General features: G+C 47.6%; 1 protein-coding gene across 1 annotated transcript in view; it reads left to right on the forward strand.

The window, feature by feature from the left end:
- LOC147691863 (nuclear RNA export factor 1-like) overlaps positions 1–25,380 on the forward strand; it is a 964,523-nt gene that overhangs the window by 920,093 nt on the left and 19,050 nt on the right. Inside the window, exons 19-20 of the mRNA XM_086938137.1 lie at positions 12,848–13,030; positions 13,501–13,561. Coding sequence (XP_086794263.1) covers positions 12,848–13,030; positions 13,501–13,561 — 244 coding nt within the window. The remainder of the gene's footprint in view (positions 1–12,847; positions 13,031–13,500; positions 13,562–25,380) is intronic.

Here is a 25,380-nt window from a genome sequence, read left to right on the forward strand (position 1 = left end):
CACTATTCAAATGCTACTCTAAGAAGTGTTTATCCTCTTTAATTCCGGTTTCCCCTCCGCAGGGCATTTACCGCTGTGTTGTTGAAGTCCCGTAATTTTGGCATATGGGTGAACGCCTGCTAAATGGACGACTCAAAAATGGAGGCATTCAAAATCTAACAAAAATTGTAAAGGGATTTATTTTTGGGGTAACATGGACACGGATATGATTTTATTTGTGTTTTGGTTTTACTGTGACTGTTTTAACATCGCTTTTTAGGTCTCGACTATTATATCCCGCAGGGATAAATTGGCGAGATTTATAGTGAGCAGTTCAAAAAGTCTACCAAACTGCGAATCGCTTACAGTTCATGTGAGCTATGCGCGTGCACATTGCCAGCCACGAGACACACCACCATTTGTCTGTGCCTCGGCATCAGACTTCAAAGGATGCCGCTCCCCCTCCCCCACGCGTGCACATTGCACACCACCATTTGTCTGAGCCTTGGCATCAGACTTCAAAGGAATGCGCTCCCGCCCGCCCCCCGCCACAGCAATGCCGAGAGCTTGGTTTTTTTGCATCCATTTCGCGGGGAAGCCGTGTTTTGTTCGGCGTTCTCTGCACCTTTCTCGGTTTTTTTTCTGGACGAAAGTGAAAGCCTACTGTGCTTGTTTACAGTAGCCTTGCTCCTCAAATGCTGTTGCTGGTTTGCCATCTCTCTAGGGACACTCAGCTTGAAAACACTCGACTTGCTAGCTGCAATGCTACATTCGCTATGCTTTGCCTCTAGACACATTGATCCCTCGCAGACTGTGCTGACTCTGCCCCTCCTGATTCTGAAACTGACAAACGCAGTCACTATGCAGTCTCTTCTCTCTGTCTTATGATGTCTGCCCTGCCACCATTTACTTCAGACCCTCACACCTCCTCATCCTCACACCCTCTCACCCTCACACACCCTCTCACCCTCACACACCCTCTCACCCACCCTCACCCCCCTTCACACCCTCACCTACCCTCACAACCCTCACAACCCTCTTACCCTCACTCACCCCCACACACCCTCACCCCCCTCACAACCCCTCACCCTCACACACCTCCTCACCCTCACACCCCCTCACTCACACCCCCTCACCCACCATCACCCTCACACACCCTTACCCTCACTCACCCTCACCCTCACTCACCCTCACACCCCTTCTCACCCTCACACACCATCTCACCCCCTCTCACCCTCACACCCCCTCTCACCATCACATTCCATCATGTCACATCCCCTCACACCCCCTCACACTCCCTCACACACCCTCACCCTCACTCACCCTCTCACCCTCACTCCTCCTCACCCTCACCCTTCTCACGCTCACACACCCTCACCCTCACTCACCCTCACACACCCTCCCACCCCCTCACCCTCCCACCCCCTCACCCTCACACCCCCTCACGCTCACACCCCCTCACCCTCACCTAACACCCTCTCACCCTCACACACCCTCACCCTCATACACCCTCACCCACCCTAACCCCGTCACCTCACACCCTCACCATAACACCCCCTCACAACCCCACACCCTAACCCTCACAACCCCACACCCTCCCCCTCACACACCCTCATTCCCCCTCACCCTCCCACCCCTCACCCTCACACACCCGATCACCCTCACACACCCTCACCCTCACACACCCTCACCCTCACCCTCACTCCCCCTCACCCCACACTCCCTCACACCCTCACTCTCACACACCCTCACACCCCCTCACCCTCACACACCCTCACCCTCACACCCTCTCGCCCTCGCACCCCCTCACTCACCCTCACACACCCTCACTCACCCTCACACCCTCTCACCTTCACACCCCCTCACCCTCAAACACCCTCACACACCCTCACCCCTTCTCACCCTCACACACCCTCACTCACCCTCACGCCCCTCACCCTCACACCCTCACCCACACACACCCTCACTCACACCCTCTCACACCCTCACCCTCACACCCCCTCATCCTCATACCCCCTCACTCACCCTCACACACCCTCACCAGCATAGCATAACAAAACATAGCATAGCATAACAAAACAAAGCATAGAATAGCAAAACAAAACATAGCATAGCAAAACAAAACAAAGCATAGCATAACAAAACATAGCATAACAAAACAAAGCATAGCATAACATAACAAAGCATAGCATAGTAGAACAAAATAGCATAACAAAACACAACAAAACATAACAGAACAAAACATTGCATAACATAACAAAACATAACATAAAACAAAGCATAGCATAACAAAACGTAGCAAAACAAAACATAGCATACATAGCAAAACACAACAAAACATAGCACAGCATAACAAAACACAACAAAACATAGCATTGCAAAGCATAGCAAAACATAGCATAGAATAACAAAACACAACATAGCATAACAAAACAGCTTAGCATAGCATAACAAAACATAGCAAAACACAATAAAACATAGCATAACATAACAAAACATAGCATTGCAAAGCATAGCAAAACATAGCATAGAATAACAAAACACAACGGAACATAGCATAGCATACCAAAACAAAGCTTAGCCTAACAAAGCATAACAAAACATAGCATAACAAAACATAGCATAGCATAACAAAGCATAGCATAGCAAAACACAACAAATCATAGCATAGCATAACAAAACATAGCATAGCATAACAAAACAAAGCATAGGATAGCAAAACTAAACATAGCCTAGTATAACAAAACAAAGCATAGTTTAGCAAAAGATAGCATAGTAAATCAAAACATAGCATAGCATAACAATACACAACAAAACATAGCAGAACAAAACATTGCATGACATAACATAACATAACATAAAACAAAGCATAGCATAACAAAACATAGCATAACAAAACACAACAAAACATAGCATACATAACAAAACATAGCATTGCAAAGCATAGCATAGAATAACAAAACATAGCATAGCATAACAAAACATAGCATAACAAAACATACCATAGCAAAACAAAGCATAGCATAATAAAACACAACAAAACATAGCATATCATAACAAAACATAGCATAGCAGAACAAAACATATCATAGCATAACAAAGCATAGCATAGCAAAACAAAGCATAGCATAGCATAACAAAACATAGCATAGCATAACAAAACAAAGCATAGGATAGCAAAACTAAACATAGCATAGTATACAAAACAAAGCATAGGTTAGCGAAACAAAACATAGCATAGCACAACAAAACATAGCATAGCATAATAAAACACAACATAGCATAACAAAACATAGCATAGCATAACAAAACATAGCATAGCATAACAAAAGACAGCATAACATAGCATAACAAATCAAAGCATAAGATAGCAAAACATAGCATAGCATAACAAAACATAGGATAGCAAAACAAAACATAGCATAGCATACAGCATCACTCCGCACCACCACAGCATCACTCAGGGGCACTCAGTGTGGCTCAATGGTTAGAGCGGCAGACCCTGATGCAGAGTTCTGGTCCGGGACCAGGGTTCAATTCCCGCCTCGGCGGGTCTTGGGCTCATAATTCCTCGGACCTGATTTCTCGCCTCGGTGCCTATTCTAATCATGGGTCCCATGCTGCAACTCTGGGCAATAGCTTGCTTAACCTCCACACCGGCCCCAACAGCGCTGTGGATGCCTGGCTTCACCCTGGGGGTGCCCAGGAGTGGACACTTCACAGGGAAAGCCAGGAGGGGTTCCACAGCGGTATGAGTAATAGCGCCAGGAAACCGCTTGGTGACAGTGCGCTCTACAAATACCTTGACATTTACATTTACATTTACAACATCACTATGCGCTACCACAGCATCACTGAACGACACAGCATCACTCGTTAGCCATCACAACATCACTCAGCGCCACCACAGCATCAATCTGTGCAACCATTCAACAACACCTGGTTCAAATATGTTCTCTCAATGTTTCAAGCTTTATTACAAATGTAAAAAAAGATGTTAATATTTCACTTCTGTTCTTGGATTTTCGTCACAATAAAATACACTAAACATAATCTTCACAAAAGTTATTTACAAAACTTTAAGCTATTGCCATTATAAATTACAATAACTTTTATTTAAGTATTCATTATTGAAAAAAAATTAAAAGCCATTGTTATTTGTAATATCAATACATGTAAGTCACGTAAATACAACACTTTTTGCATTACAAATGCTATAGGTGTCACATTTGCAAAAGTTATAACTATTGGCATTGTAAATGACAAAGCTATTAATTTCACTATTTTGAAAAACAAAACATAAATTAAAAAATTGTGATTTACAATACCAATAGCTCAAACTTTCCTAATGCGAGACCTATTGCATTGCAAATGCTTGTTTATTTATTTCTCAGGAACTACTGAACGGATTTACACCATTTCACAAAAAGAGTTCTTTCTGAACCAAGGGCTACCTTTTTTGCCAAATTTGGTGTAAATCCGTTGAGCAGTTTGGGCTGTAGCCGTGTCCAAAGTTTCCTATGGGAATTAAACATGGAGAAAACACGTTTTGGGACCCCCCTTGCCGAATCACCCCGAAATCTTCAATATAGGAGCGGACCGGAGCGCCCCCCTAGTTTGGAAAATTTTGTGAAGATTCGTCAACCGGCGCCAAAGTTATTGGGAAAACAAAAAAAACGCTTTTCCTATGGAAACTAGATCCTAACTAAAACTACCTACTGGCGACCGCCAGTAGGTAATATGGATATAATATATATAATGGATATATTTTCTACCCACCATCCGCTATTTGCACTAATACTGAAAGATATACAAATACTAAAACTGCTTGCTTTTCTGATTCCAGCATGTGAGTCTATGAATGATCCAATTCTGGAGAAGAAAATACGTTACTTCCCTGAAACTGCAGTTCTCCAGTATTGGTATATTTCATAAATTCACGTGCGACCCACCCTCCTTCCCTGAGAGGCTCCCTTTATAGCTCAGGATTATTAATTCCCACTTGTGCTTGAAAATCTGAGGCACTAGGCCTCTGTTTGGAGTTTTGTAGAGGGTGCTTTCACCTGATTGGTTTTAGTTCAAGTTTGGTCCTTTTATAAAAAAGGACATAAGTTAGTAAACTAACTTTTAATTGCCATTATAACCTATGATAGTGATACATACTGCGTTAATATGGTACTAAGGGAGTCCCACCACGGAGAATGATTCAAGCATGTGAATCTATGAAAGATACCAATACTGGGGAACTGCCGTAAGTAACTTATTTTCGGGATAGTGGAACAATTTAGGTCCTGCTATTCGGAGATGTACATGTCACGAGGGAGCTTGGATGAAGCCGCTCTGGGAAATTACCTTTCTGATATAGCTTGCTGGCTATCGGATGGGCAGCAGGAATACCTTAGCCAACCGATTGACGAAACCAATATTAAGGCAGCGATCAGCTCTTTGTCCAACAGTAAAGCCCCGGGTCCGGATGGCCTCACAGCGGAGTTTTATAAGGAGTATGCGGATCTGTTAACTCCCTACTTATTAGAGGTTTACTCTGAGGCCCATGACATTGGCATACTACTGTCGTCACTAAGGCAGGCTCTAATTATAACACTGCTTAAAAAATACAAATCCCCCTCTCACTGCGACTCTTATCGCCCTTGGTCGCTAATTCACCTAGACGCCAAAATACTGGCTAAACTACTTGCCACTAACTCCAACCGTTGATGTCTTGTCTGATACTGCCTGATCAGTCCGGCTTTATACCGGAGTGGTCTACTTCTCACAATTTGAGGACTATTTTCGCCATATTTCATATTTTATCCCCTGATCTCCCGGCTGCTGCGATCATGTTAGATGCGGCAAAAGCATTTGACTCCATTGAATGGTGGTATATGTTTTACACTCTAAGACGCATGGGTTTCCCAAACATTTTTTTTCAGATGGGTGCAACTTCTGTACATCGACCCCTCAGCAAGAGTTCGGGTGGGAGGTCTTACCTCCAAGCCCTTCTAAATTAATCGGGGCACCCGACAAAGCTGCCCCCTCTTGCCGCTTCTATTTGCCATTATGCTTGAGCCTCTGGCATCCGTAATCCGACAACTCCATAGGGCGGCAGCGCTACATTTTAATCATCGTCCCGTCTGCATTTCTCTATATGCGGATGATATGGTGTTCTTCATTCGTGAACCTCACACATACCTGTCACCGTTCCTAAGGGAATATATTAGATTTGGCTTGTTTTCTGGGCTGCTGATAAATTGGGACAAATCGGTGGTGATCCCTTTGATGCCGATTACGGTACCCCCGCAAATGGAATACCAGTTGATATGATCCACAGACTCGGTGAAGTACCTGGGTATATGGGTGCACCGCGACCCGGAGACAGTCGTGAGGGAAAATTATGGCAGGGCGTGTGCAGATTTAGAACTTAAAGTTAACAGATGGGCCTCACTGCCACTCTCCTTGGCCTATCGTATCGCTATTATAAAATGATTGTGTTACCGCGGTTCCTTTATTTATTCAACAACATCCCCATCAGATTAGCAACACAACTTTTTGCCCACTGCGCACTCATCTACTTCGCCTTACCTTGAATGGCAAACAAACTAGAATAGGTTGGCATACACTTACGCTGGATTACGCTCAGGGTGGATTCCGTGCGCCCGATTTCTATTTATATCACCTGTGTGCGCAAGCGCAATACGCTGATTATTGGTTCAAACGGCACGCCTTCACACCACACGTGGCTGTGGAAGACTGGGATGCACACCCCACTCCGTTATCCGGTATAATCACGCATACAAGTAGGGGTACGCCAAGGACAGATATTAATACAGTAGACACCACCATAGCTGCTTGGCAAACTATAGGTAAACTGGCAGCAAAACTCCCGATCTATGCTCCAGCCCTGCCGATTGGGCACCATGCCTCCCTGTCCGTCATGCAAGAAACAGGGCCGATTCGCTCTCTTCAGGTTATCGGTATTCAGCACATGCATGATCTCTATATAGATGGGCATTTTCTCACACCCGGGGATCTTCAGTACATTACTAACCAGACACCACTCTTTCAATTCACTATGCACCACTTAAAACTTGCGCTTAAAAGACATTATGACTCCTTTCCTGAGGAGCCACCTCCATTGCAGTCATTGCAGCTTCTGCTGGTGGCGCCTTCAACTTAAACAAAAACAGTGGTTCTGTTGGGTATATAGCAAGAGCTACCGAAGATACCACTCTAGCTCTCCACTTTTTCAGGTGAACACGCCCCTGAGAATACCACCTCTCCAATCGGCAACCCCTGACTCACACAGGGTCCTAACCCCTACCCCATTACCTTCACAGGCTGCCCTACACATCGGGTATGGCCGTCTTAGTTTGCAGCCGTCGCCCACGGAAGAGCTGCTTTTCTCGCCGCGGGGCCCTACTGAGGCGGGTGCGGCCTAAGCTCACGCGGTGTCCACGGCTGTGGGCATCCTGCACATGGGTGACCCGTGGCTCGCTTTCCGGCGGACCATCTATTAGAGGTCCTCCACCAGGGCTCTGGTGGGAGCGAAATCTTACTTCCCCTTGAAGGTTCCCTCCTTTCTTCCTTGATGGGGGCTTGGAGGCGTCCTGCCTCAGGGGACCTGGTGCCTCAACATCTTCTGCACCAGCATCTTCCAGCGTCGCGTGACCCGGCGTGCCTTTCCCTCTACCCCTCTGCCTCCAGTCCTCTTTTGCGGACTGCTTTTCCCTCCCTGCCGCCGCTGTTGACTTCGCCATCCCAAGAGGCCCACTGGTTGGATTCTTGGGTGCGCAACATGTTTGCCTCGACCAGCGCTGCCCTGCGGGCCCTGAACACCTTGTGTGTGTTGGCTCGGGCCTCCTCCTGTTTGTGGGACTCGGCTGAGTCTCTGGGATCCGCAGCGTCCCAGGAGGGTGGTCAAGTGGACTTGAGGCATCATGCGTTGGATGGCCGGGAGCTTGCAGCGTTTATTCTCCGCTCCGCTCTGGACATCTCATAGGTGCTGGGCCGGGCCATGGCTTCCTCGGTCACTCTCCATCGCCATGCTTGGCTTTGGGATGGAGTATTCCCTGAGAATATTCGGGAGCGACTCATTGACCTTCTGTTTGATGACAGCCTATTGTTCCATGCCCCGGGGCTCTTGGCAGGGCTCAGTCCTCCTCCTCTGTCTTATCCTCATCCTCCTCCGTCCCCTCCTCAGTGACTCCTGAGTCTGGTTGATTCTGGGCCTTCTTAGGCCGGTTGTTCTGGCTGTGGAGGGTGTTTTCTGGCCATTTGCGTCCTTCCTTGGCACTTTGGCATTGTTGGCTGCTGGACGGCCCTTTTGTTGATTGTGTGGTGTTGGAATTGTTGCGCAGACTTGTCCCTGAGATTAGGCCTTCTGCTTGCTTGGGCTGCTGGTCAAGCCTTCGCGGGGGTGTTTTTTTTTCCCCGTGTCTCTTTTGTTTGTTCCTCTGCTGCAGAAGTTCTTCGAAAGAGGGTTCCCATATTTTGGGACTTATCGTACCCTAGGTGGGGTAGTGGTAGCTGTCATGGCTTGCGCTCTGCTAAGGGTTCTGGTCGCCTTCGGGTGCCTGTTTTCCATGGCGTTGCTGTAGATTGCTTTTGCTTCTTGAGGTCGTGTGCGCAGCTACTCGTAGTGGTGTGCCCGGGCATCTCCTCCTCTCCCTGCTCCTGCCCTGAGGTCTGGGATGTTCCTGTGTTCTCCCTTGCCTGGCGCTGCCTCCTCGGCCTCGGGCTGTTCTTCTTGCTTCTGACAGCTTTGACTGCCGGCGCTGTTCTGGCTGGCAGGTTGCTCTCCATCTGGAGTGGGTTCACCTTCTTTTCCCTTGTTGCCTTGGGTCCTCTAGGCTTCGTCTTCCGCTCCTCCTGTCTTGGCATGGGGTGGCAGCTGGTTTGCCTTGTGAGGGAGTGTGTGCTTCGGTCTCTCCGACCTTGCCCTTGGTTCCTCTGCTGCAAGGGTGCGGGCCTCTTCAGCCTTCTTCTTCTTCTCCCTCCTACATCCTCTTGGCATCAGTGGGGTTCTGCTGTGGGGGTTCCCCTTGCCTGGCAGGGAAGAGGTTCTACCTGGTCCACAGTCCAAGAGTGAAGTAGTGTGGCTCACTGGTTAGAGGCGGCAGACCCGAGAGCAGAGAACGGCCCGGGACCAGGGTTCGATTCCCGGCGCGGCAGGTTTCTGGACCAGGGTCAGCGGACTCGATAATTCTCTCGCCTCGGTGCCCACTCTGATCAGCGATCACACTCGGCAACTCTGGGCATTAGCTTGCCTCATCTTCACTAACGGCCCCACCAGACCGCCGGGGATGCCTGGTCTCACCCTGGAGATACCCATTAAGGGACCATCTCTCAGGGAAGCCAGGAAGGGTTTCGCAGCGGTCGAAGCGCCTTGGGACCCTACGGGTAAGTAGTGCGCTATATAAATGCCAATACATTTACATACACATTACACAGGTCTGGTCCCCTTGGGGGCCTCTGTTCTGTATTGGCTGGTGGGGTCCTTTCGCAGACCCTCCTTCCCAGGCAGTATTTCTAGGGAATCTATTTATTTATAAATCTACGTGAAGGAATCTGTGGCTAGTAGGCTCTATCAAATGTACAAGTTACTTACCTTCGGTAACGATGTATCTGGTAGAGACGATCCTAGCCGCAGATTCCTTCACGGCCCGCCCTTCCTCCCCTATTAGATGTGTTGTACCCTTAAAGACACACACTGCCTATGCAGGCTGCATGTTTTGGTGCAGAACAAAGTGAAAAGTCGACATGGCACACATCCCTGTTGGCCATGCATACAATCCACCGCCCTGGCATAGATCAGTCACCCCTCTAACTGGGTGCCCTATGCCACTGGTGAGGGTACAGGTGCATGAGCCCTGTACCCCTACAGTGTCGAAGTCCATTCTTAGACATTGTAAGTGCAGCGCTGCCATTAAGAATATATGGTGCTGGGAGCTTGTCATCACGAACTCCACAGCACCATAATGGCTACACTGAAAACTGAGAAGTTTGGTATCAAAATTCTCAGCACATTAAACCCACACTGATGCCAGTGTGGGATTTAGTGAAAATGCACACAAAGGGTATCTTATAGATGCCCCCTGAAAAACGAGCAGCCTCTGGTGGGTTCCCTGACTGGTGCACACCAGCCTGCCACCATGAGACATGTTTCTGGACCCCTAGGGTGGGAGCCTACGCTCCCTGAGCCCAGAAACAAAGTCTTTCCTGGTTGAATGTGTTCACACCTCCCCCAGGCCAAAAAGAGTCATTTGTGGCAGGGGAGCTTCAAAGGCCTGGCAGCCTTTGTAATGCGACCGAGCCTCTCCTGCTATCAGGAGCAGGCCCCCTTCCTATCTCCCCTCCTTTTTGGCAGGAAGGCAGGCGGGAAAAAAGAGCCCGCCCAGAAGGTGTGCCCACCTCTGCCAACTCCACCCCTCCTGCAGTTTCCAGAGATCCTCTGCCAAAAATCGTCGTGTTGTGTAAGTGTAAATGTAAATGTACATGTATTTATATAGCGCAAATCACCGACCCGGTATCTAAGCGCTTGCTTAGGGAACCCGTCCTGGTATTCCCCTGTGAGATAACCCCAGCAGGGTATCCACAAGGTGAAAGCCAGGCATCCCACCGCGAGGGGCCGTTGTGGAGATTAAGCAATCTATTGCCCAGAGTCGCAGAGTGTGAACCCGTGAGTCGCGTAGGCACGGGAGCGAGAATTGTCGAGTCCGTGGAATTTTGAGCCCAAGACCCGCCGAGGCGGGGAATTGAACCCTGGTCCAGGGCCGATCTCAGCTTCCGGGTCTGCCGCCTCTAACCCCTGAGCCACACTTCTCCACATATGTGCAGCATGCGACCTCCAGAACCCCTGGGAGGATTGACTGCCTTCAACAAAGACTGGATCTCCTGTGAACAGCAGTCCGGTTCACAAGAAACCCTAAAGAAAGACTCCAATCTGCAGAGGAAAAAGAAACCCGACGCATGGAACCACTACTGCACCTGACGCCTATGGCCCGAGTGTGAGTGGCCCACTGGTCCCAGCAAGGTCCCCTAGCGCTCCAGAGTCCAAGTCCACCATGGGTTGACCCCTCCAGGACTTCCCAACGTCGCCTCCAGCCTATGTACGGAGACACCCCCCCCCCCATCCGCGAGTGGGCCAGCTAGGTGAAATACGACCTCAAAAGACACCCCTGCATCCAGCCAACCTCCACCCTGGATAATTGAACCCGAGTTGCACCTACGTCCCCAAGCCCTCCAACTTCCCTGCCCAGCTGTTGGTTTCTCCTGGACTGAGCCTGCAGCTGAAAACCAAAACCGAAATCCCCATTGAAAACAACAGGGCACCCGATGCCAAACCTGCACCCTGCACCCAGCCACCGCTGAGGGTGCACTTTTTGTGCTAAACAGGATCCCCTTTTGAGCCTAACACCAGGAGCTTGGCTTTCACAACCTTGTGGCCTGCTCGCCAGCACCCACCAACCGGAGGCCCCCTATCCCTCATTGGATAACATTGGGCCTCAGCACTCTGCACCCGACCGCCCTAGTGCCTCTGAGGGTGTAACAAGAGTGCATCCTTGAACCTGGGGGACCCCAAGAGTGGAGTTTGAAAACCTAAAGAAATTCTTTAAAATTGAACTGTTTAACAAAAACGATGTTACTTACCTTTTTACAGAAAATGTTGCATAGTAGTATCCAGGCATACTACTCTGAGTAAGAAAATGTATCTCAAAAATAACTTACCTGTAATCTTACTGAAAGTCCCATTCAAAGTATATGTATTATATTCTGAAAAGCATTGCATTTTCAGGAACACTACTGTAATCAAATCAAAGTACATTTACAATTGCAAACCAAAATGTGGTACAATCTGTATATTTACTGCAAAGTACTTATCATTTACCTGTGCCAGGCTTGCTTGGTTCTAGGAAATAAAATAACTAAAAGAATATTTTTGATACAAAAACAATTGGTCTGAAGTTCAGTCTTTGAGTGTGTGAATTCATTTGCTGACTGAGTGTGTACAACAAATGCTTAACACTATCCTCTGATACTGCCTTACTGCTCGACCACACTACCACAAATAGAGAGTGAGGTCTTATCTAACTTTACCTCTGCCTACCTTTGGGGTTCCACTGGACTCTGTGCACACTATACCTCACTTTGGTATAGTATATACAGAGCCAGCATCCTACAATAGGCCCTGGGTACCTGATTAGCAGGAACCCAGGGCACACTCAGTCAAAGCACATCAGCAATTCAGCAAAAAGTGGGGGCAACCATGCAGAAAGAGGGCACTTTCTCACAAGAATTTCTCTAAGAGACTGGTAACTGCAATTTACTTAGACATGGCTGGTGCCTGTTCTAAACCGTTTTCTTGGAGGACAGTGGTCTCGGCTCAAATGTTTTTGTCTCACATTTCACAGTCCTGGATTTAGGATTCATATTATTGTTTAGGGGCCAACTCCATTATATTTAACATTACCTTCATGAATATCTGGTTACATTATTATGTTCACTCAAAACAGTGTTGTTGGGAGTGGAGCAGGGGGGTGACAGTTAATTCTTTCAAGGTTCTTATATCTTGAGTGATAAGGGAACTGCTTTCATGTCATCCAAAGCGATTACACTCCTCTGGAATAGGACCAAAGGCTGTGTACCAGAATTACTACAGAGAGTAACTTGCTACAACTTATTTATGGTGGGCTCAGTGCCTAAACACTGGATGACCACCTGTTTAACCCAAGGGACTAGCCTTTGTGCTGTTTGTTAAAAGACTCTGGGTTACCTCTGTGTTATCCCCTTAACTTAGTAAGCTGTTACCTTGGTGGTATGTTGAGTAACCATTGGTAACCGGTCAATACTCTGTGCTCTCATTCTCTGGCAGACTCTGTATAGTGAATGACCAGCTCCATGTTCGCGAAGCCACTCCAGAGGAGATCCGTGAAGCATTTGTCACGTCAGCTCCTACGACGTCCAGCAGCCCGGTGCCCACCCTTCCCTCGACGCACCAAGAAATGATCCAAGCCTTCTCACTGCAATTCGGCATGAATTTGGAGTGGTCACAGAAGTGAGTGTTTTCTATTATTGTCTACAACCCTCACTGTCCCACCCTCCTCCTTTCTTCCCATTCACCCTGTACTCTGCCTGCATATTTTTAGCTCTACCTTCACCATCCTAAACATGTTTTATCACATCTTTAATGTCAGTTTGTCATATTTTTGTTCCATTTTGATATCTTCAGCCATTTGTATTGGTGTGGCTTATGTTTGTTGCTGACTTGTCTCCTTTTCTACTCTTTTGCTTAATCTTCATGCTACTTAACTCTTCACCTCTTCCCTAACTTTTTCCATGACACCCCACCCTCCTTATTTTTTCATTTTACTCTGCCTCTATCACAGCCTGTCTTGACTTCAGTCAGATTTCACACAAACATCTCCTTTTGCCCCCCCCCCCACTTCTTCAACCCCTCCACACTTTCACAGTCCCCACCCTCTCTAGGTTTCCTCCACGTCTGATGTTCTCTTGATTTCCCAATAGGTGCCTTATTGACAATGACTGGGACTTTGCCCTGGCAGCACTGATCTTCACCAAGCTTAAGGTGAGAGGACTGTAACAGAAAGAAAGGTATTACCCAGTTTTTATTTCTAGATAATTTTGGGCAGGACGCGTGGCTTGGTAGATATAGTCTCTTTCATTAACCTCGGTCTCATTTCTTGGTCTGCCGCCTCATATCCTTCCCCATCTTTTGCATTCATACCCTTTAGAAGTCTTCCTGTAAGTCTGAGAACATTTTTAGAATATGTTTGCTAGACATATACCCTACAGGTGAATACTAGAACTGCACAAACTGGGCACTTTGAACCATGAGCCTTGTCGAATCACATGCTGTGGCGTTATCCTACAATCTTGTTGTTTCATCTGGAATTGAATGGATGATTTGTGAAAACTAAACTTAAACTTCAAAATCCTGCCATCCCTTCCAATGCACACACATCTGTCATGGTATTCTCCTGTGTGGAGGAAATTTGGAGAACATATATTCAGCATTGGTCTGGTTCTTTTAGCAGATTTAAGACTGGGTACAAGTGCCACTGGTTTTACACTCTGGCTTGCCCACAACTTGCCTACCTTCAAGAGCTCTAGTTGTTACTGTGTCTCAGGTGACTTGATGTCTTCATTGAATTCTTATTTTTCCTGAGAAAATGGATTTACACCAATAGCTCTGGTTCCACCTTTTTATTCTGCCTCCAGGATGACAACCATGCTGCGGGGAAAGGGTTTTAAAAGGATGTAGATCTTGTAATCTGAAGCTGACACACCTAAAATGATTCTGGCAATTCTTGGCTCCCCTGAAGTCAGACTGGGAACCCTCCGTAGTTTTTGTTAACAGAGCCGTATTCCAGTGCAGCAACTGACATTGAAAACTACACTACAAGTAGCCCATCAACCTGAAGTATGGCTAATCTTGTGAAGGTGCCCAGTGTTCCAACCTTCCTCAAAGGCACCAACTGCCAGTTCTCCAGCCTAGTTTCTTTCATAGATTTGCATGATTGAATCATTCCCTGTCGTCAAAGTGGGAGTCTCCTTGTAACTTAAAAATAGCACTAAAAGGTACCGACAGACCTCATTCTAAAAGGCCCAAACGTTCGCCAGTGAGGTGAAAGTGCTCTCTGATGTCTTTATACCTCAGATGTCTACCACAAGTCGTATGGAAGGAAGTGCCAGATCTTTGCTCTTGCTTAAGGTACAGGTGAGTGACTGTTCGGACCTTTTTACTTGAATTAGATAGACTATTAAACCCTACTGTGTCTTAAAAATGGCAGCAACAGAAAAATCTAGGAAAATCTTTTTTTAAAGCTTGTGATTCCTGTGGGAATATGACGGCTTTAACTGATCCTCCCAAGAGATGCATCGACCGTTTCTACCCAGATCACAAAGACTGCAAGATCTGCAGAACATTCTCGGCCAAAACCCTCAGTGTTCATGAGGGGAGACTTCTTAGATAGATTCAGAAAAAATAAAGCATCTGAACAGAACAGCACACTGCAAGGTATAAATCTGAGACCAGGCCCTTCAAATCCAGGAAAATGAAAGGAGAAAAGAAGCCAGGTGCTCCTGAATCCTATAAAATCAACGGTTGGCCAAGGAATCGGCCTCACATGAACCAGAGGAAAAAATGCACAAAAATAAGCGCTATAAAAGTCAGTAGGCATGCCTTCTCTAGAGAAGGAGCCCATGAGAAGGCATTCTCCAACATATATGCCTTTTCCATCATCTTCACTGACTAAAAAACTGAAAGTGAGCCCACTGGCAACAGTAAGTGTGAGAAAATGGGATTCTGTTGCAGTACCTCCTCCCTCCCCCCACACTTTTTGCATGGCTGTTTATGGAACTTTGACTGTAGAGTACTGGGTCTCTTCAGTCCAGGTTCCGAGCACCAGTGTTAGTTCCCCAAAACTGATTTACAATCCCCTCTAAGTCCTCAGTAAAAGGTACAGGGGTACATAGAGCATTGAGACTCACTTAGGCCATACATACTGCCACTGCAGCATGCATGGCCTGGTGCAGACAAAACAAAGTCGACATGGCACACTGCCAGTGTGCCAAGCCATCTAGCACTGCCCAAGATATAGTTAAGTCACCCCTCTAGCAGGCCTTACCCGCCCTAAGGCAGGGTGCACTATATCACAGGTGTGGGTATATCTGCATGAGCAGACATACCCCTACAGTATTAGGGTGTATTCCTTAATATTGTAAGTGCCAGGGAAGCCATAGAGAGTACATGGACTGGGAACTTGACAGCTAGAGTTCCCCAGCACCATGATGGCTTCACTGAAGCCAGCAGTGTTTGGCACCACACAACTCCCTGCAATAAATCCACACTGATGCAGTGTTAGATTTATTGAACCATGTTCTCAAAGGGCACCTGAGAGGTACCCCCTGAAAACCTACCAACCCTGGTGTGGTCGGTGACTGGCTTTAGGCAGCCTGCCACACACAGACATGTTTCAGGACTCCTGGGTGCAGAGCCTCTGCACTCTGGGACCGGAAACAATCTCATCCTGGGCAGAGGTGTGTCACACCTCCTCCCCCAGGATGGGCCAGTGCTAGAAGGGGAAGCTTCAAAGGCCTGCCGCTTTTGTAATGCGACCCCAAGCCTCTGCTGCTAGCAGCAGATGGAAGCCCCCCCCCCCCCTCCCTGGTTTACACCCTCATTTTTGGCTGTAAAACCTAGATGAATCTCTACTAAATGCCCCTATATTTAGACGACACCCCTGCAGAGAAGATTGAATATGACGACTGCCTTGACCCCAACCCTAACGGCCTGTCGCCAGCGTTAATGACCCTGTAACCTATCTTGCAGCCAGTGACCTCTGAAAAGCATAGGAGAACTGCTGCCTTCAAAAAGACTCATCGCCCAAGGATAGCAGACCTGTCTAGAAGAAACCTACTACAATGACCACAGATATGGGTGAATCTGTGTCTCCTGCCCACTCTGCACCGGAAGCCCACAGCCCGAGTCTGAGTGGCCCTCCTGCCCAATGAATTCACCCCAGCGATCCAGACTCTAGTGCTGGCCGAACTCTCCTGACTTCCACAATGGTGCCTGCACTGTGAACCTGAAGAGTCTCCCGCACACCCGCACCTCAGCCTGCCTGGTAAGAAGAATACCAACGTCTACATGCACCCACATCCCCCATGAAGAACTTGACCAGCGATGTCCCTGTGACCCCCAGTATTTCAACTTACCTGTGCTGTCCCTGGTGTTCGCCCTGTACCTTCTGGTTCAACGCCTGCAGTGTGTCATCCAAAAGGACATTCTCCATTGAACAGCATTGGGTGCCCGGTGCTGAAATAGCACCCTGCACCCAGCCGCCAATGTGCCGGTGGTGCATGTTTGGTGCTGCTTTGTTAGAGGATTGCTTGGGCAATCCTCCAAACATTGGCCCCTGCAACCAATCCACTTACCTACAAGCAATGTGGCTCTACGCACCCAGAGTCTTCATTGAAAAGCATTGGTCCAAACTCTGATTATGACCTCTGCACCCAACTGCCCCTATGCCGCAGATGGTGCAGTTTTGGTACTCACCTGACTTGCTGACCTGGGCCCGAAGACTTGATTTGTAAGTGTGGCACTTACCTGTTAAACCGCATTATTGTTCCCCTCTATAGGATAACATTGAACTGCTTCAAAAATATTCTAAGCGTTGACTTTTGAAAGTAAAGATTGTTTTATTTAAAAATGTAATGTAATGTAATGTATAGGCATTTATATAGCGCACTACTTACCCGGAGGGTCCCAAGGCGCTTCCACTGCTGCGAAACCCTTCCTGGCTTCCCTGAGAGATGGTCCCTTAATGGGTATCTCCAGGGTGAGACCAGGCATCCCCGGCGGTCTGGTGGGGCCGTTAGTGAAGATGAGGCAAGCTAATGCCCAGAGTTGCCGAGTGTGATCGCTGATCAGAGTGGGCACCGAGGCGAGAGAATTATCGAGTCCGCTGACCCTGGTCCAGAAACCTGCTGCGCCGGGAATCGAACCCTGGTCCTGGGCCGTCCTCTGCTCTCGGGTCTGCCGCCTCTAACCAGTGAGCCACACTACTTCACTAAAAACGTACTGTTCGAGGCATAGGAGCTGCAGATCACACACTTTGCACTAGATCGCCATCTGGTGTTGGGCTCGGATGGTTGCACCTTGTTATTGTCTTGGAAGAAGTCTTTGTAGTCACGAGATAGGTGATGCCTCCCTTGGACGCTAGTGCGCATGGGCATCGACTCCATCCTTAGATTGTTTTTTTCCGCCATTGGGTTCGGATGCAACTTTTGCGCACCGGTTCAAAGCTTCATTTTCAAACTTTTTCAACGTGCAAAACTTTCTCTTAACTCTTCAATTTTGACTTCAAACATCCAAATCTTCGACGTGCCTTTCATCGGCTTGATTCCGGTCGTCGACGCCGGCCGCTGGGCCTATCAATGCCGTTAAGGCCTAAGGCTCATGGAAAGGACGCCATTCAAAAAATGTCCCCAGTGTGGAGCAAAGTTCCCACACAGTGACCATCATAAGGTCTGTAACATGTGCCTCTCACCAGAACACGACGAGTCCAGCTGCCAAGCCTGCACCTCTTTTCGATCGAAAAAGACTATCCGAGATCGTTGGGCTCGACGACACATCATGGCGAAGAGATCAGGTCCGGAACCTGTAGACCTCTTCGACGAAGGCCCAGATGTCCCAGAAGAAGATTCCGAAGATCTGAAAATCGTGTCAGAGGCAGAAGACTCTGATGCCCCATCACTCCTGGTCAACGAGTGAGTACTACTGCCCTACCCCAACCCCACTGCCAAAACAGAAGGCACTGGTCAAGACTTTGCCTGTTGACCCCAGTCACGACTGAAAGCAAACTTCAGAAGCCCCGGCTCCGGGCCCGGCTCCGAAGAACAAATACAATCCTTCCAGTAGATCGGGACCGAGCAAACCGCATGTAATAGCCACACTAGCTCCTTCGGTACCGAAGCCTAAAGAACACTCGGCTCCAAAATCGGTTCAGACTCCTTCTGCTCCAAAAGACAAACCGGCCTCAAACACCTCGAGGCCTATGGATAAAACTGCTTTGAACACTTCCAAGCCTAAAGATAACGGTTCGACTCGGAAACCCAAGCCTTCGGAACCGAAAAACAAGCCAAAGGATTCTACCACGCCTACTAAGGCCAAGGAGCACAAAACTCAACCCCACTCGGAACCGAAAAAACCGGCACCGAAAGCGGTATTCGAGGAAGAGGAACTTTTTCATCCGGATCCTGTAGATCCCAAACAAAAAAAGATCTACATTAATCCCAAAACAGGACATGTCACAGCTGTGCCATCCAACAAGGGGAACTCAGACACTCCGGTGCCTGTCAAGAAGAAGGACTGTGCCACTTCACCTATGCCTCCTCCTTCTCCTGTCCTTCCTTGTAATCCCCTTCCTCTCCCTAAACCTGTTACACCACCTCAACCTGTAATTTCTCCACCACATACACCACCACAAGATGATGATGATGATGATGATGATGATGATGATGATGACGACGACTAAGGGGGGGGTGGGAGTGGGGGGGTACACCCTAATGACCCGTTCACGGATCCAGACGATATGCCACAGGACGATTGGGATTACAACGACCCAATAGATCCAACAGACCTCCCAAGCCCCAGCCATACCCAACAAAACCATCTCCCCCAGACGACAATATTGGTTTTGGATATCTCATTAATAGAGCTGCTGTTTTTCACGGTGTGACCATGCACTCGGACACACCAGAGGAGGATTTCCTTTTAGATACAATTGAACAGTCCCAAAAAACTGTATAAATATTACCAATGATTAAAGGGGTCATTAGGCATGCCCCTGACATATTCAAAGATCTTGTACGAGCCAGGATTCTTAATCCTAGAGTCGATAAAAAATAGACCTGCCCCTGACAACCCTGCGTATATCAAAGGACAGCTGCCTTTGGATTCACTAGTAGTTTCCAATGCTAGGAAGCGCAGCAATTCACAAACCTCGGGGGATGCACCACCCCGATAAAGAATCCAAATTACTAGATGCATCTGGCAAAAGGGTAGCTGCGCATGCGGCCAATCACTGGCGCATTGCCAACACTCATGCACTGTTGGCTAGATATGATAGGGCCCACTACGACCAGCTGGAGACCCTATTACAGCATTTGCCAGACCAATACAAAACTCAAGCAAATGACCTGATTCAAGAGGGAAAATTGATAACAAATTCCTCAATTAAATGCGCCCTTGATGCAGCAGACACTGCTTCTAGGTCCATTAATACTAGTGTACTGCTCAGATGACATGCCTGGCTATGCATTTCAGGCTTTAAGCAAGAGGTTCAGACAACCATTCTAAATCAGCCGTTCAATAAAGAACAACTTTTTGGACCGGCTGTGGACGCTGCTCTTGAAAAGATGAAGAAAGACACAGAGACTGCAAAGTCCATGGGAGCACTGCAGTCTCCACACACACGTGGCTCCTTTCGTCGCTCCTTTTAAAGAGGAGCCTCTAAAAACGTGGGTACAGATAGCTCATCTTTGTTTAAAAACACCACGCAAACATCCCCCAACAGAGGATATTTTAGAGGAGGATACAGAGGGAATAACAACAAAGATAGAGGCTGCAGTAACAATAACACTCGCACCTCCCCTGCCGCTAAATTCCCCCCAGGCCATTCCACTCCAGTCGGGGGAAGATTATCACAGTTCCTACCTGTCTGGAACTCCATCACAACAGACAAGTGGGTAAGACAAATTGTCTAGTATGGTTACTGCCTGGAACTTACAGCTACCCCCCCCCCCCCCACACACACACACACAAACATACCACCCAAGCAGCGTCTAATGTCCACAGAACATCTTACACTTTTAAAACAAGAAGTTCTCTCACTGCTTCAAAAGCAAGCCATAGAGCCAGTCCCCTTACTACATCAGGGAACAGAAGTTTACTCCCTATATTTCCTAATCCCCAAAAAGGACAGGTCCCTAAGGCCAATACCTGACCTCAGACCCCTCAATCTGTATATACACTCAGATCACTTTCACATGATCACTCTCCAACAAGTGCTTCCACTGCTCCAACAAGGAGACTTCCTTGCCACATTAGATCTCAAGGACACCTACTTCCACATTCCCATACATCCTTCTCACAGGAAGTATCTAAGGTTCGTAGTGGAAGGACAACACTATCAGTTCAAAGTCCTTCCATTCGGGGTCACCACTGCACCAAGAGTGTTTACCAAGTGCCTTGCAGTGGTAGCAGCACACCAAAGAAGACAACAAATCCATGTCTTCCCATATTTGGACCACTGGCTAATAAAAGGACAATGCGATATGGATGAACTGGTCAGGCAGATTTGCGTACCCTTTTCCGCCACTTCCACTGATTCCACTACTGGTACGCAAGCTCCGACAACAGTCTCTAAAACTGATCCTAGTGGCTCCCACATGGGCACGTCAACCGTGGTTCACACCACTGTTGGAACTCTCACTAGTCCCACACCAAAAACTATGCCTCTCCCCATCACTACTAACACAGAACCATGGAGAGATAAGGCACCCCGATCCAACTCAGCTGAATCTGGCAATCTGGCTCCTGAAGTCCTAGAGTTCGGTTACCTTAACCTCCCACCGGACTGTATGAACATCATTAGAGAAGCCAGGCGCCCTACCACCAGAGCTTGCTATGAGGCAAAATGGAAGAGATTTGCCATTTACTGCACTAACAATCATATCGATCCACTGGATGCGTCCATCCAGAACATCATTTGCTACTTACTACATTTGCAAAGATGTAATTTAGTGTACTCATCCATACGTCTACATCTAGCAGCACTTGCAGCTTACTGACAAAACAGACAACACTTGTCACTTTTTAGGGTCCCAGCGTTTAAAGACTTTATGAAGGGCCTTAAAAGAATCATTCCTTCCAGATTACCACCCTCTCCGGTGTGGAATCTCAACATTGTACTTACTAAGCTCATGGGACCCCCATTTGAACCTTTACCTAAATGTAAACTTCAATTTCTCACATGGAAAGTAGCTTTCCTTATCGCAATCACCTCTCTCAGAAGAGTAAGTGAGATCCAGGCTTTAACCATACAAGAACCCTTCTTACAAATACATCGTAACAAGGTAGTTCTAAGAACAAATCCAAAATTCCTTCCTAAAGTCATCTCTGCTTTTCATCTTAACCAATCGGTAGAGTTACCAGTGTTTTTTCAAAACCCCGACTCCGTAGCAGAGAGAGCTCTTAACACACTAGACGTCAAAAGAGCTCTACTTTTTTACATTGACAGGACTAAATCCTTTCGGAAAACAAAACAATTGTTTGTAGCTTTCTCCCCACTGCATAAAGGTAATCCCATCTCTAAAGCTGGGATTGCAAGGTGGATTGTTAAATGTATCCAAATATGCTACCAAAAAGCCAAACGCACATTGACAATTCCCCCTAGAGCGCATTCAACACGCAAACTATGGGCTTCCATGGCATTCTTAGGGAATATTCCCCTAGAAGACATTTGTAAGGCAGCCACATGGTCTACAACACACACCTTCACTAAACACTATTGTGTTGACGTGCAGGCCAAGCAACAAGCTTCTATGGGCTAACCTGTTCTTAAAACACTCTCTCAAACTACTGCAACCGTTACAGGTGACCACTGCTAGGGGAGATACTGCTGTACAGTCTATGCAAAGTGTGTGATCTGCAGCTCATATGCCTTGAACAGAAACTGCTACTTACCAGTATGCATCATTTTTTGGCATGTGGAGCTGCAGATCCACACACGCCCACCCGCCTCCCCGGGACCTGTATCTGTTCCAGTACTATCTTACTTAGATATACACACGGACATCTTTTTATTTTCTACTAACTCCATCATTTCCCATCATGGCGAAAAATAATCTAAGGATGGAGTCGATGCCCATGTGCACTGTCGTCCAAGGGAGGAGTCACCTATCTCGTGACTACACAGACTTCTTCCAAGACAACAACAAGGTGCAACCATCCGAGCCCAATACCAGATGGCGATCTAATGCAAAGTGTGTGGATCTGCAGCTCTACATGCCAAGAACAGATGCATACTGGTAAGTAGCATTTTCCTATCTTATTGCGAAGATCGTGGTGTTAAAATGAAATACAAACAAAGCTTATTTTCATCAAATTAGTGAGGATTCCCTTTTAGAGTTGTGTATCCATTATTAGTCAATGTTGTGCAATAAATGCTCTGTGTTATGCCTAAGGCTGCTCGCCTACACTGCCACAAATAGAGCACTTTGGGTTTGCATTGAGCCCTGAAAACTTCTGGAGGAATCTCTGGACTCTGCACAATATAACCACTTAGTGGTATACCATATACGGAGCCAGCTCCCTACATTCGCCCAACACTAGATTGCAGGAGAATGCCAAGCATGTGAATCTGCAGATCTGAAAGAGACATCTATCCGCAGATTCCTTAACTTAGAATATCCTCCCAGGCATCAGACTGGATCTGGAAAATCTTTTTCCCAGCAATACCTCTGCACGCCGGGAGGTGGCGTGGCCCGGCTCCGTCCTGACGTCGTCCACGGAAGTGATGTCAGTGGACCCATATAAGCCCCTCCTGGCATTCTGACGTCACTTCTTCTTTTCCGCATCCTAACGCGGATCCGGGAAAGTAATACCTCAGACCTGTTATTGTTTATTACAGGCCTTTTCGATGCCCTTTCGCGTCCAGTAACAGTGTGTTTGATGCCCCTTTGTGGGCTTCAAACCGTAACGGTCCTACTCGCGACAGATGCCCGCGACGGACCCTCACAAACTCTGTATATGGTGCTCGGGATAGCACCATAACTCCGAAGGGGTGCAATGTTTGCCGCATGAAGCTGCTATCCCGAACGGACCCCTTGCGACGCAGGTCTCCTTCTCCAGGGGAGGCCCACCCTCCCTGGCGCGCCTCCGGTCCCCACCGGGGGGTAGGGACTCAGGTTGGGACACCGCCAGCAGGTTTACCCTCGGCTCCAACCGAGTACCCTGACTCAGACACTAGAGTCGCTGCAGGTAAGTATTTGCCCCTCCCTGGCGTGCCTCTGGGCCCCATAGGGGGGTAGGGTCTCAGGTTGGGACATCACCAGCGAGTTTATCCCCGGCTCCAACCGAGTGTCCTGACTCTGACACCAGAGTTGCTGCGACGTCGGGACAAGGCCGGGGGGGGCATCCCACGATGTTTAGCCCTTCCATAGCGCTGTCGCACAGCCTTCCGAGGCTCCCTGCAGCATCGCTGGTGGTGGCCACGGCGCGGTGACCGCTTTGGCGTACTCTCCTGCAGGTTTCTGCCTCTGGAAATGTTGAGTCAACACCGGTCCGACTCCGAGCTGTCAAGGTCTTTTCGGAGGTCGCCGACGCTGGCTTGACTCGAGGAAGTCGAGGCCTCTGAAGGTCGCCGGCTCGACTCGAGCCCTTTTTGGAAGTCGCTAGCGACTTGAAGGGTCGAGGTGTCTTCGGGGTCTCAGGCTTGACTCGAGGGGACGAGAACTTTTCGGAGGTCGCCAGCACGACTCGGGCGGGCGAAGCCTTTTCATAGGTCACCGGCGCTTGCTCCACTTCGCCAGTCGGTCCTTTTTAAAGGTCTCCTATGCCGGCTCGACGCCGAAAGGCACCGGTACCGTCTCCAGCCTTAGTGGTGGAGGATGTGGTCTCGGTGGTTTCACCACCTCCTGACTGAGTCATTTCACTGCTCTCCAGATCAGGCGCCAGTGGAGCATTGGCCTACTCATACTGCTGCTAAACCTCTGTTAAGTGGCCGGTTTAGCTTGCGTCCATCACCTACTGATGACTTGCTTTCAACCACCTGCCAGGGCCACGGAGGCTAGTGGACGTTTGTCGGGGCTGTTTGCAGGGCTGCAGACATTTTAAGGATGGAGCTGCTCCCAGTCTCTATTCCTTCGGAGCCTGGCTGGCTATTCTCCACCAGAATAATAAAATATCGAGAGTAGGAAACCCAATATACCCTTGGAGGCTTGGGCAGATAACCAACAATAAGTAGAAAGCGCCTACAAGGGGTTTTATTTCAGGAGTGACTGTTCTCAAATTTTTTCTAAAGGCAAGTCTCATAAGAACATCCACCCAAGCGTCCTACGACAACAACAATGAATTCAATTCAAGAGCACAAAAACACGGGAATATCTTATTTGTTTGGAAATATAAATTTGTGTGTATGCAGCTCACATCTTGTCAAATAGAAATTATTCCTAGAAGTGGTGATTGAAAGATTGAATCCCTTTCCCCCAAAATTGATGCCACTGACTGGTTCATTCAATTATCGTCATTTATATGACTTTCCTGATCTGTTGATCAGTGTTAATCTTGCCGTTACTGCATGTGGATTTGACTCCAGACTCACGATAAGGCTTTATCGTGGAACTATTGATTTTACAAGGGCCATACTTTTATGCAATATCTACTGTCCTGAAGATGGTCTGACGGATTGACGCCACCGAAACGTCGATTCTATCATCTATTTTTGAGATATTTGTTGATCTTTAGTGACCATTATTTTCATCAGGAGATATGTCATTATCAATCTTGTTGGAATAGATGTTCTTCATGAATTGTTGGATTAATTTGATTTTACCTCTTTTCATGATTTGTTGCTGATTTAATTTTCCATTTTGTACTCCTTTTAAAATGAATAATTGATATATAAACAAATTTATATTTCCAAACAAATAAGATATTCCCGTGTTTTTGTGCTCTTGAATTGAATTCATTGTTGTCGTAGGACACTTGGGTAGATGTTCTTATGAGACTCGCCTTTAGAAGAAATTTGAGAACAGTCACTCATTGAATTTTCCTTAAATAAAAACCCTTGTAGGCGCTTTCTACTTATTGTTCTTCTC

Source organism: Lissotriton vulgaris, chromosome 9 (genome assembly GCF_964263255.1).
Source record: "Lissotriton vulgaris chromosome 9, aLisVul1.2, whole genome shotgun sequence".
Lineage (NCBI taxonomy): Eukaryota > Metazoa > Chordata > Amphibia > Caudata > Salamandridae > Lissotriton > Lissotriton vulgaris.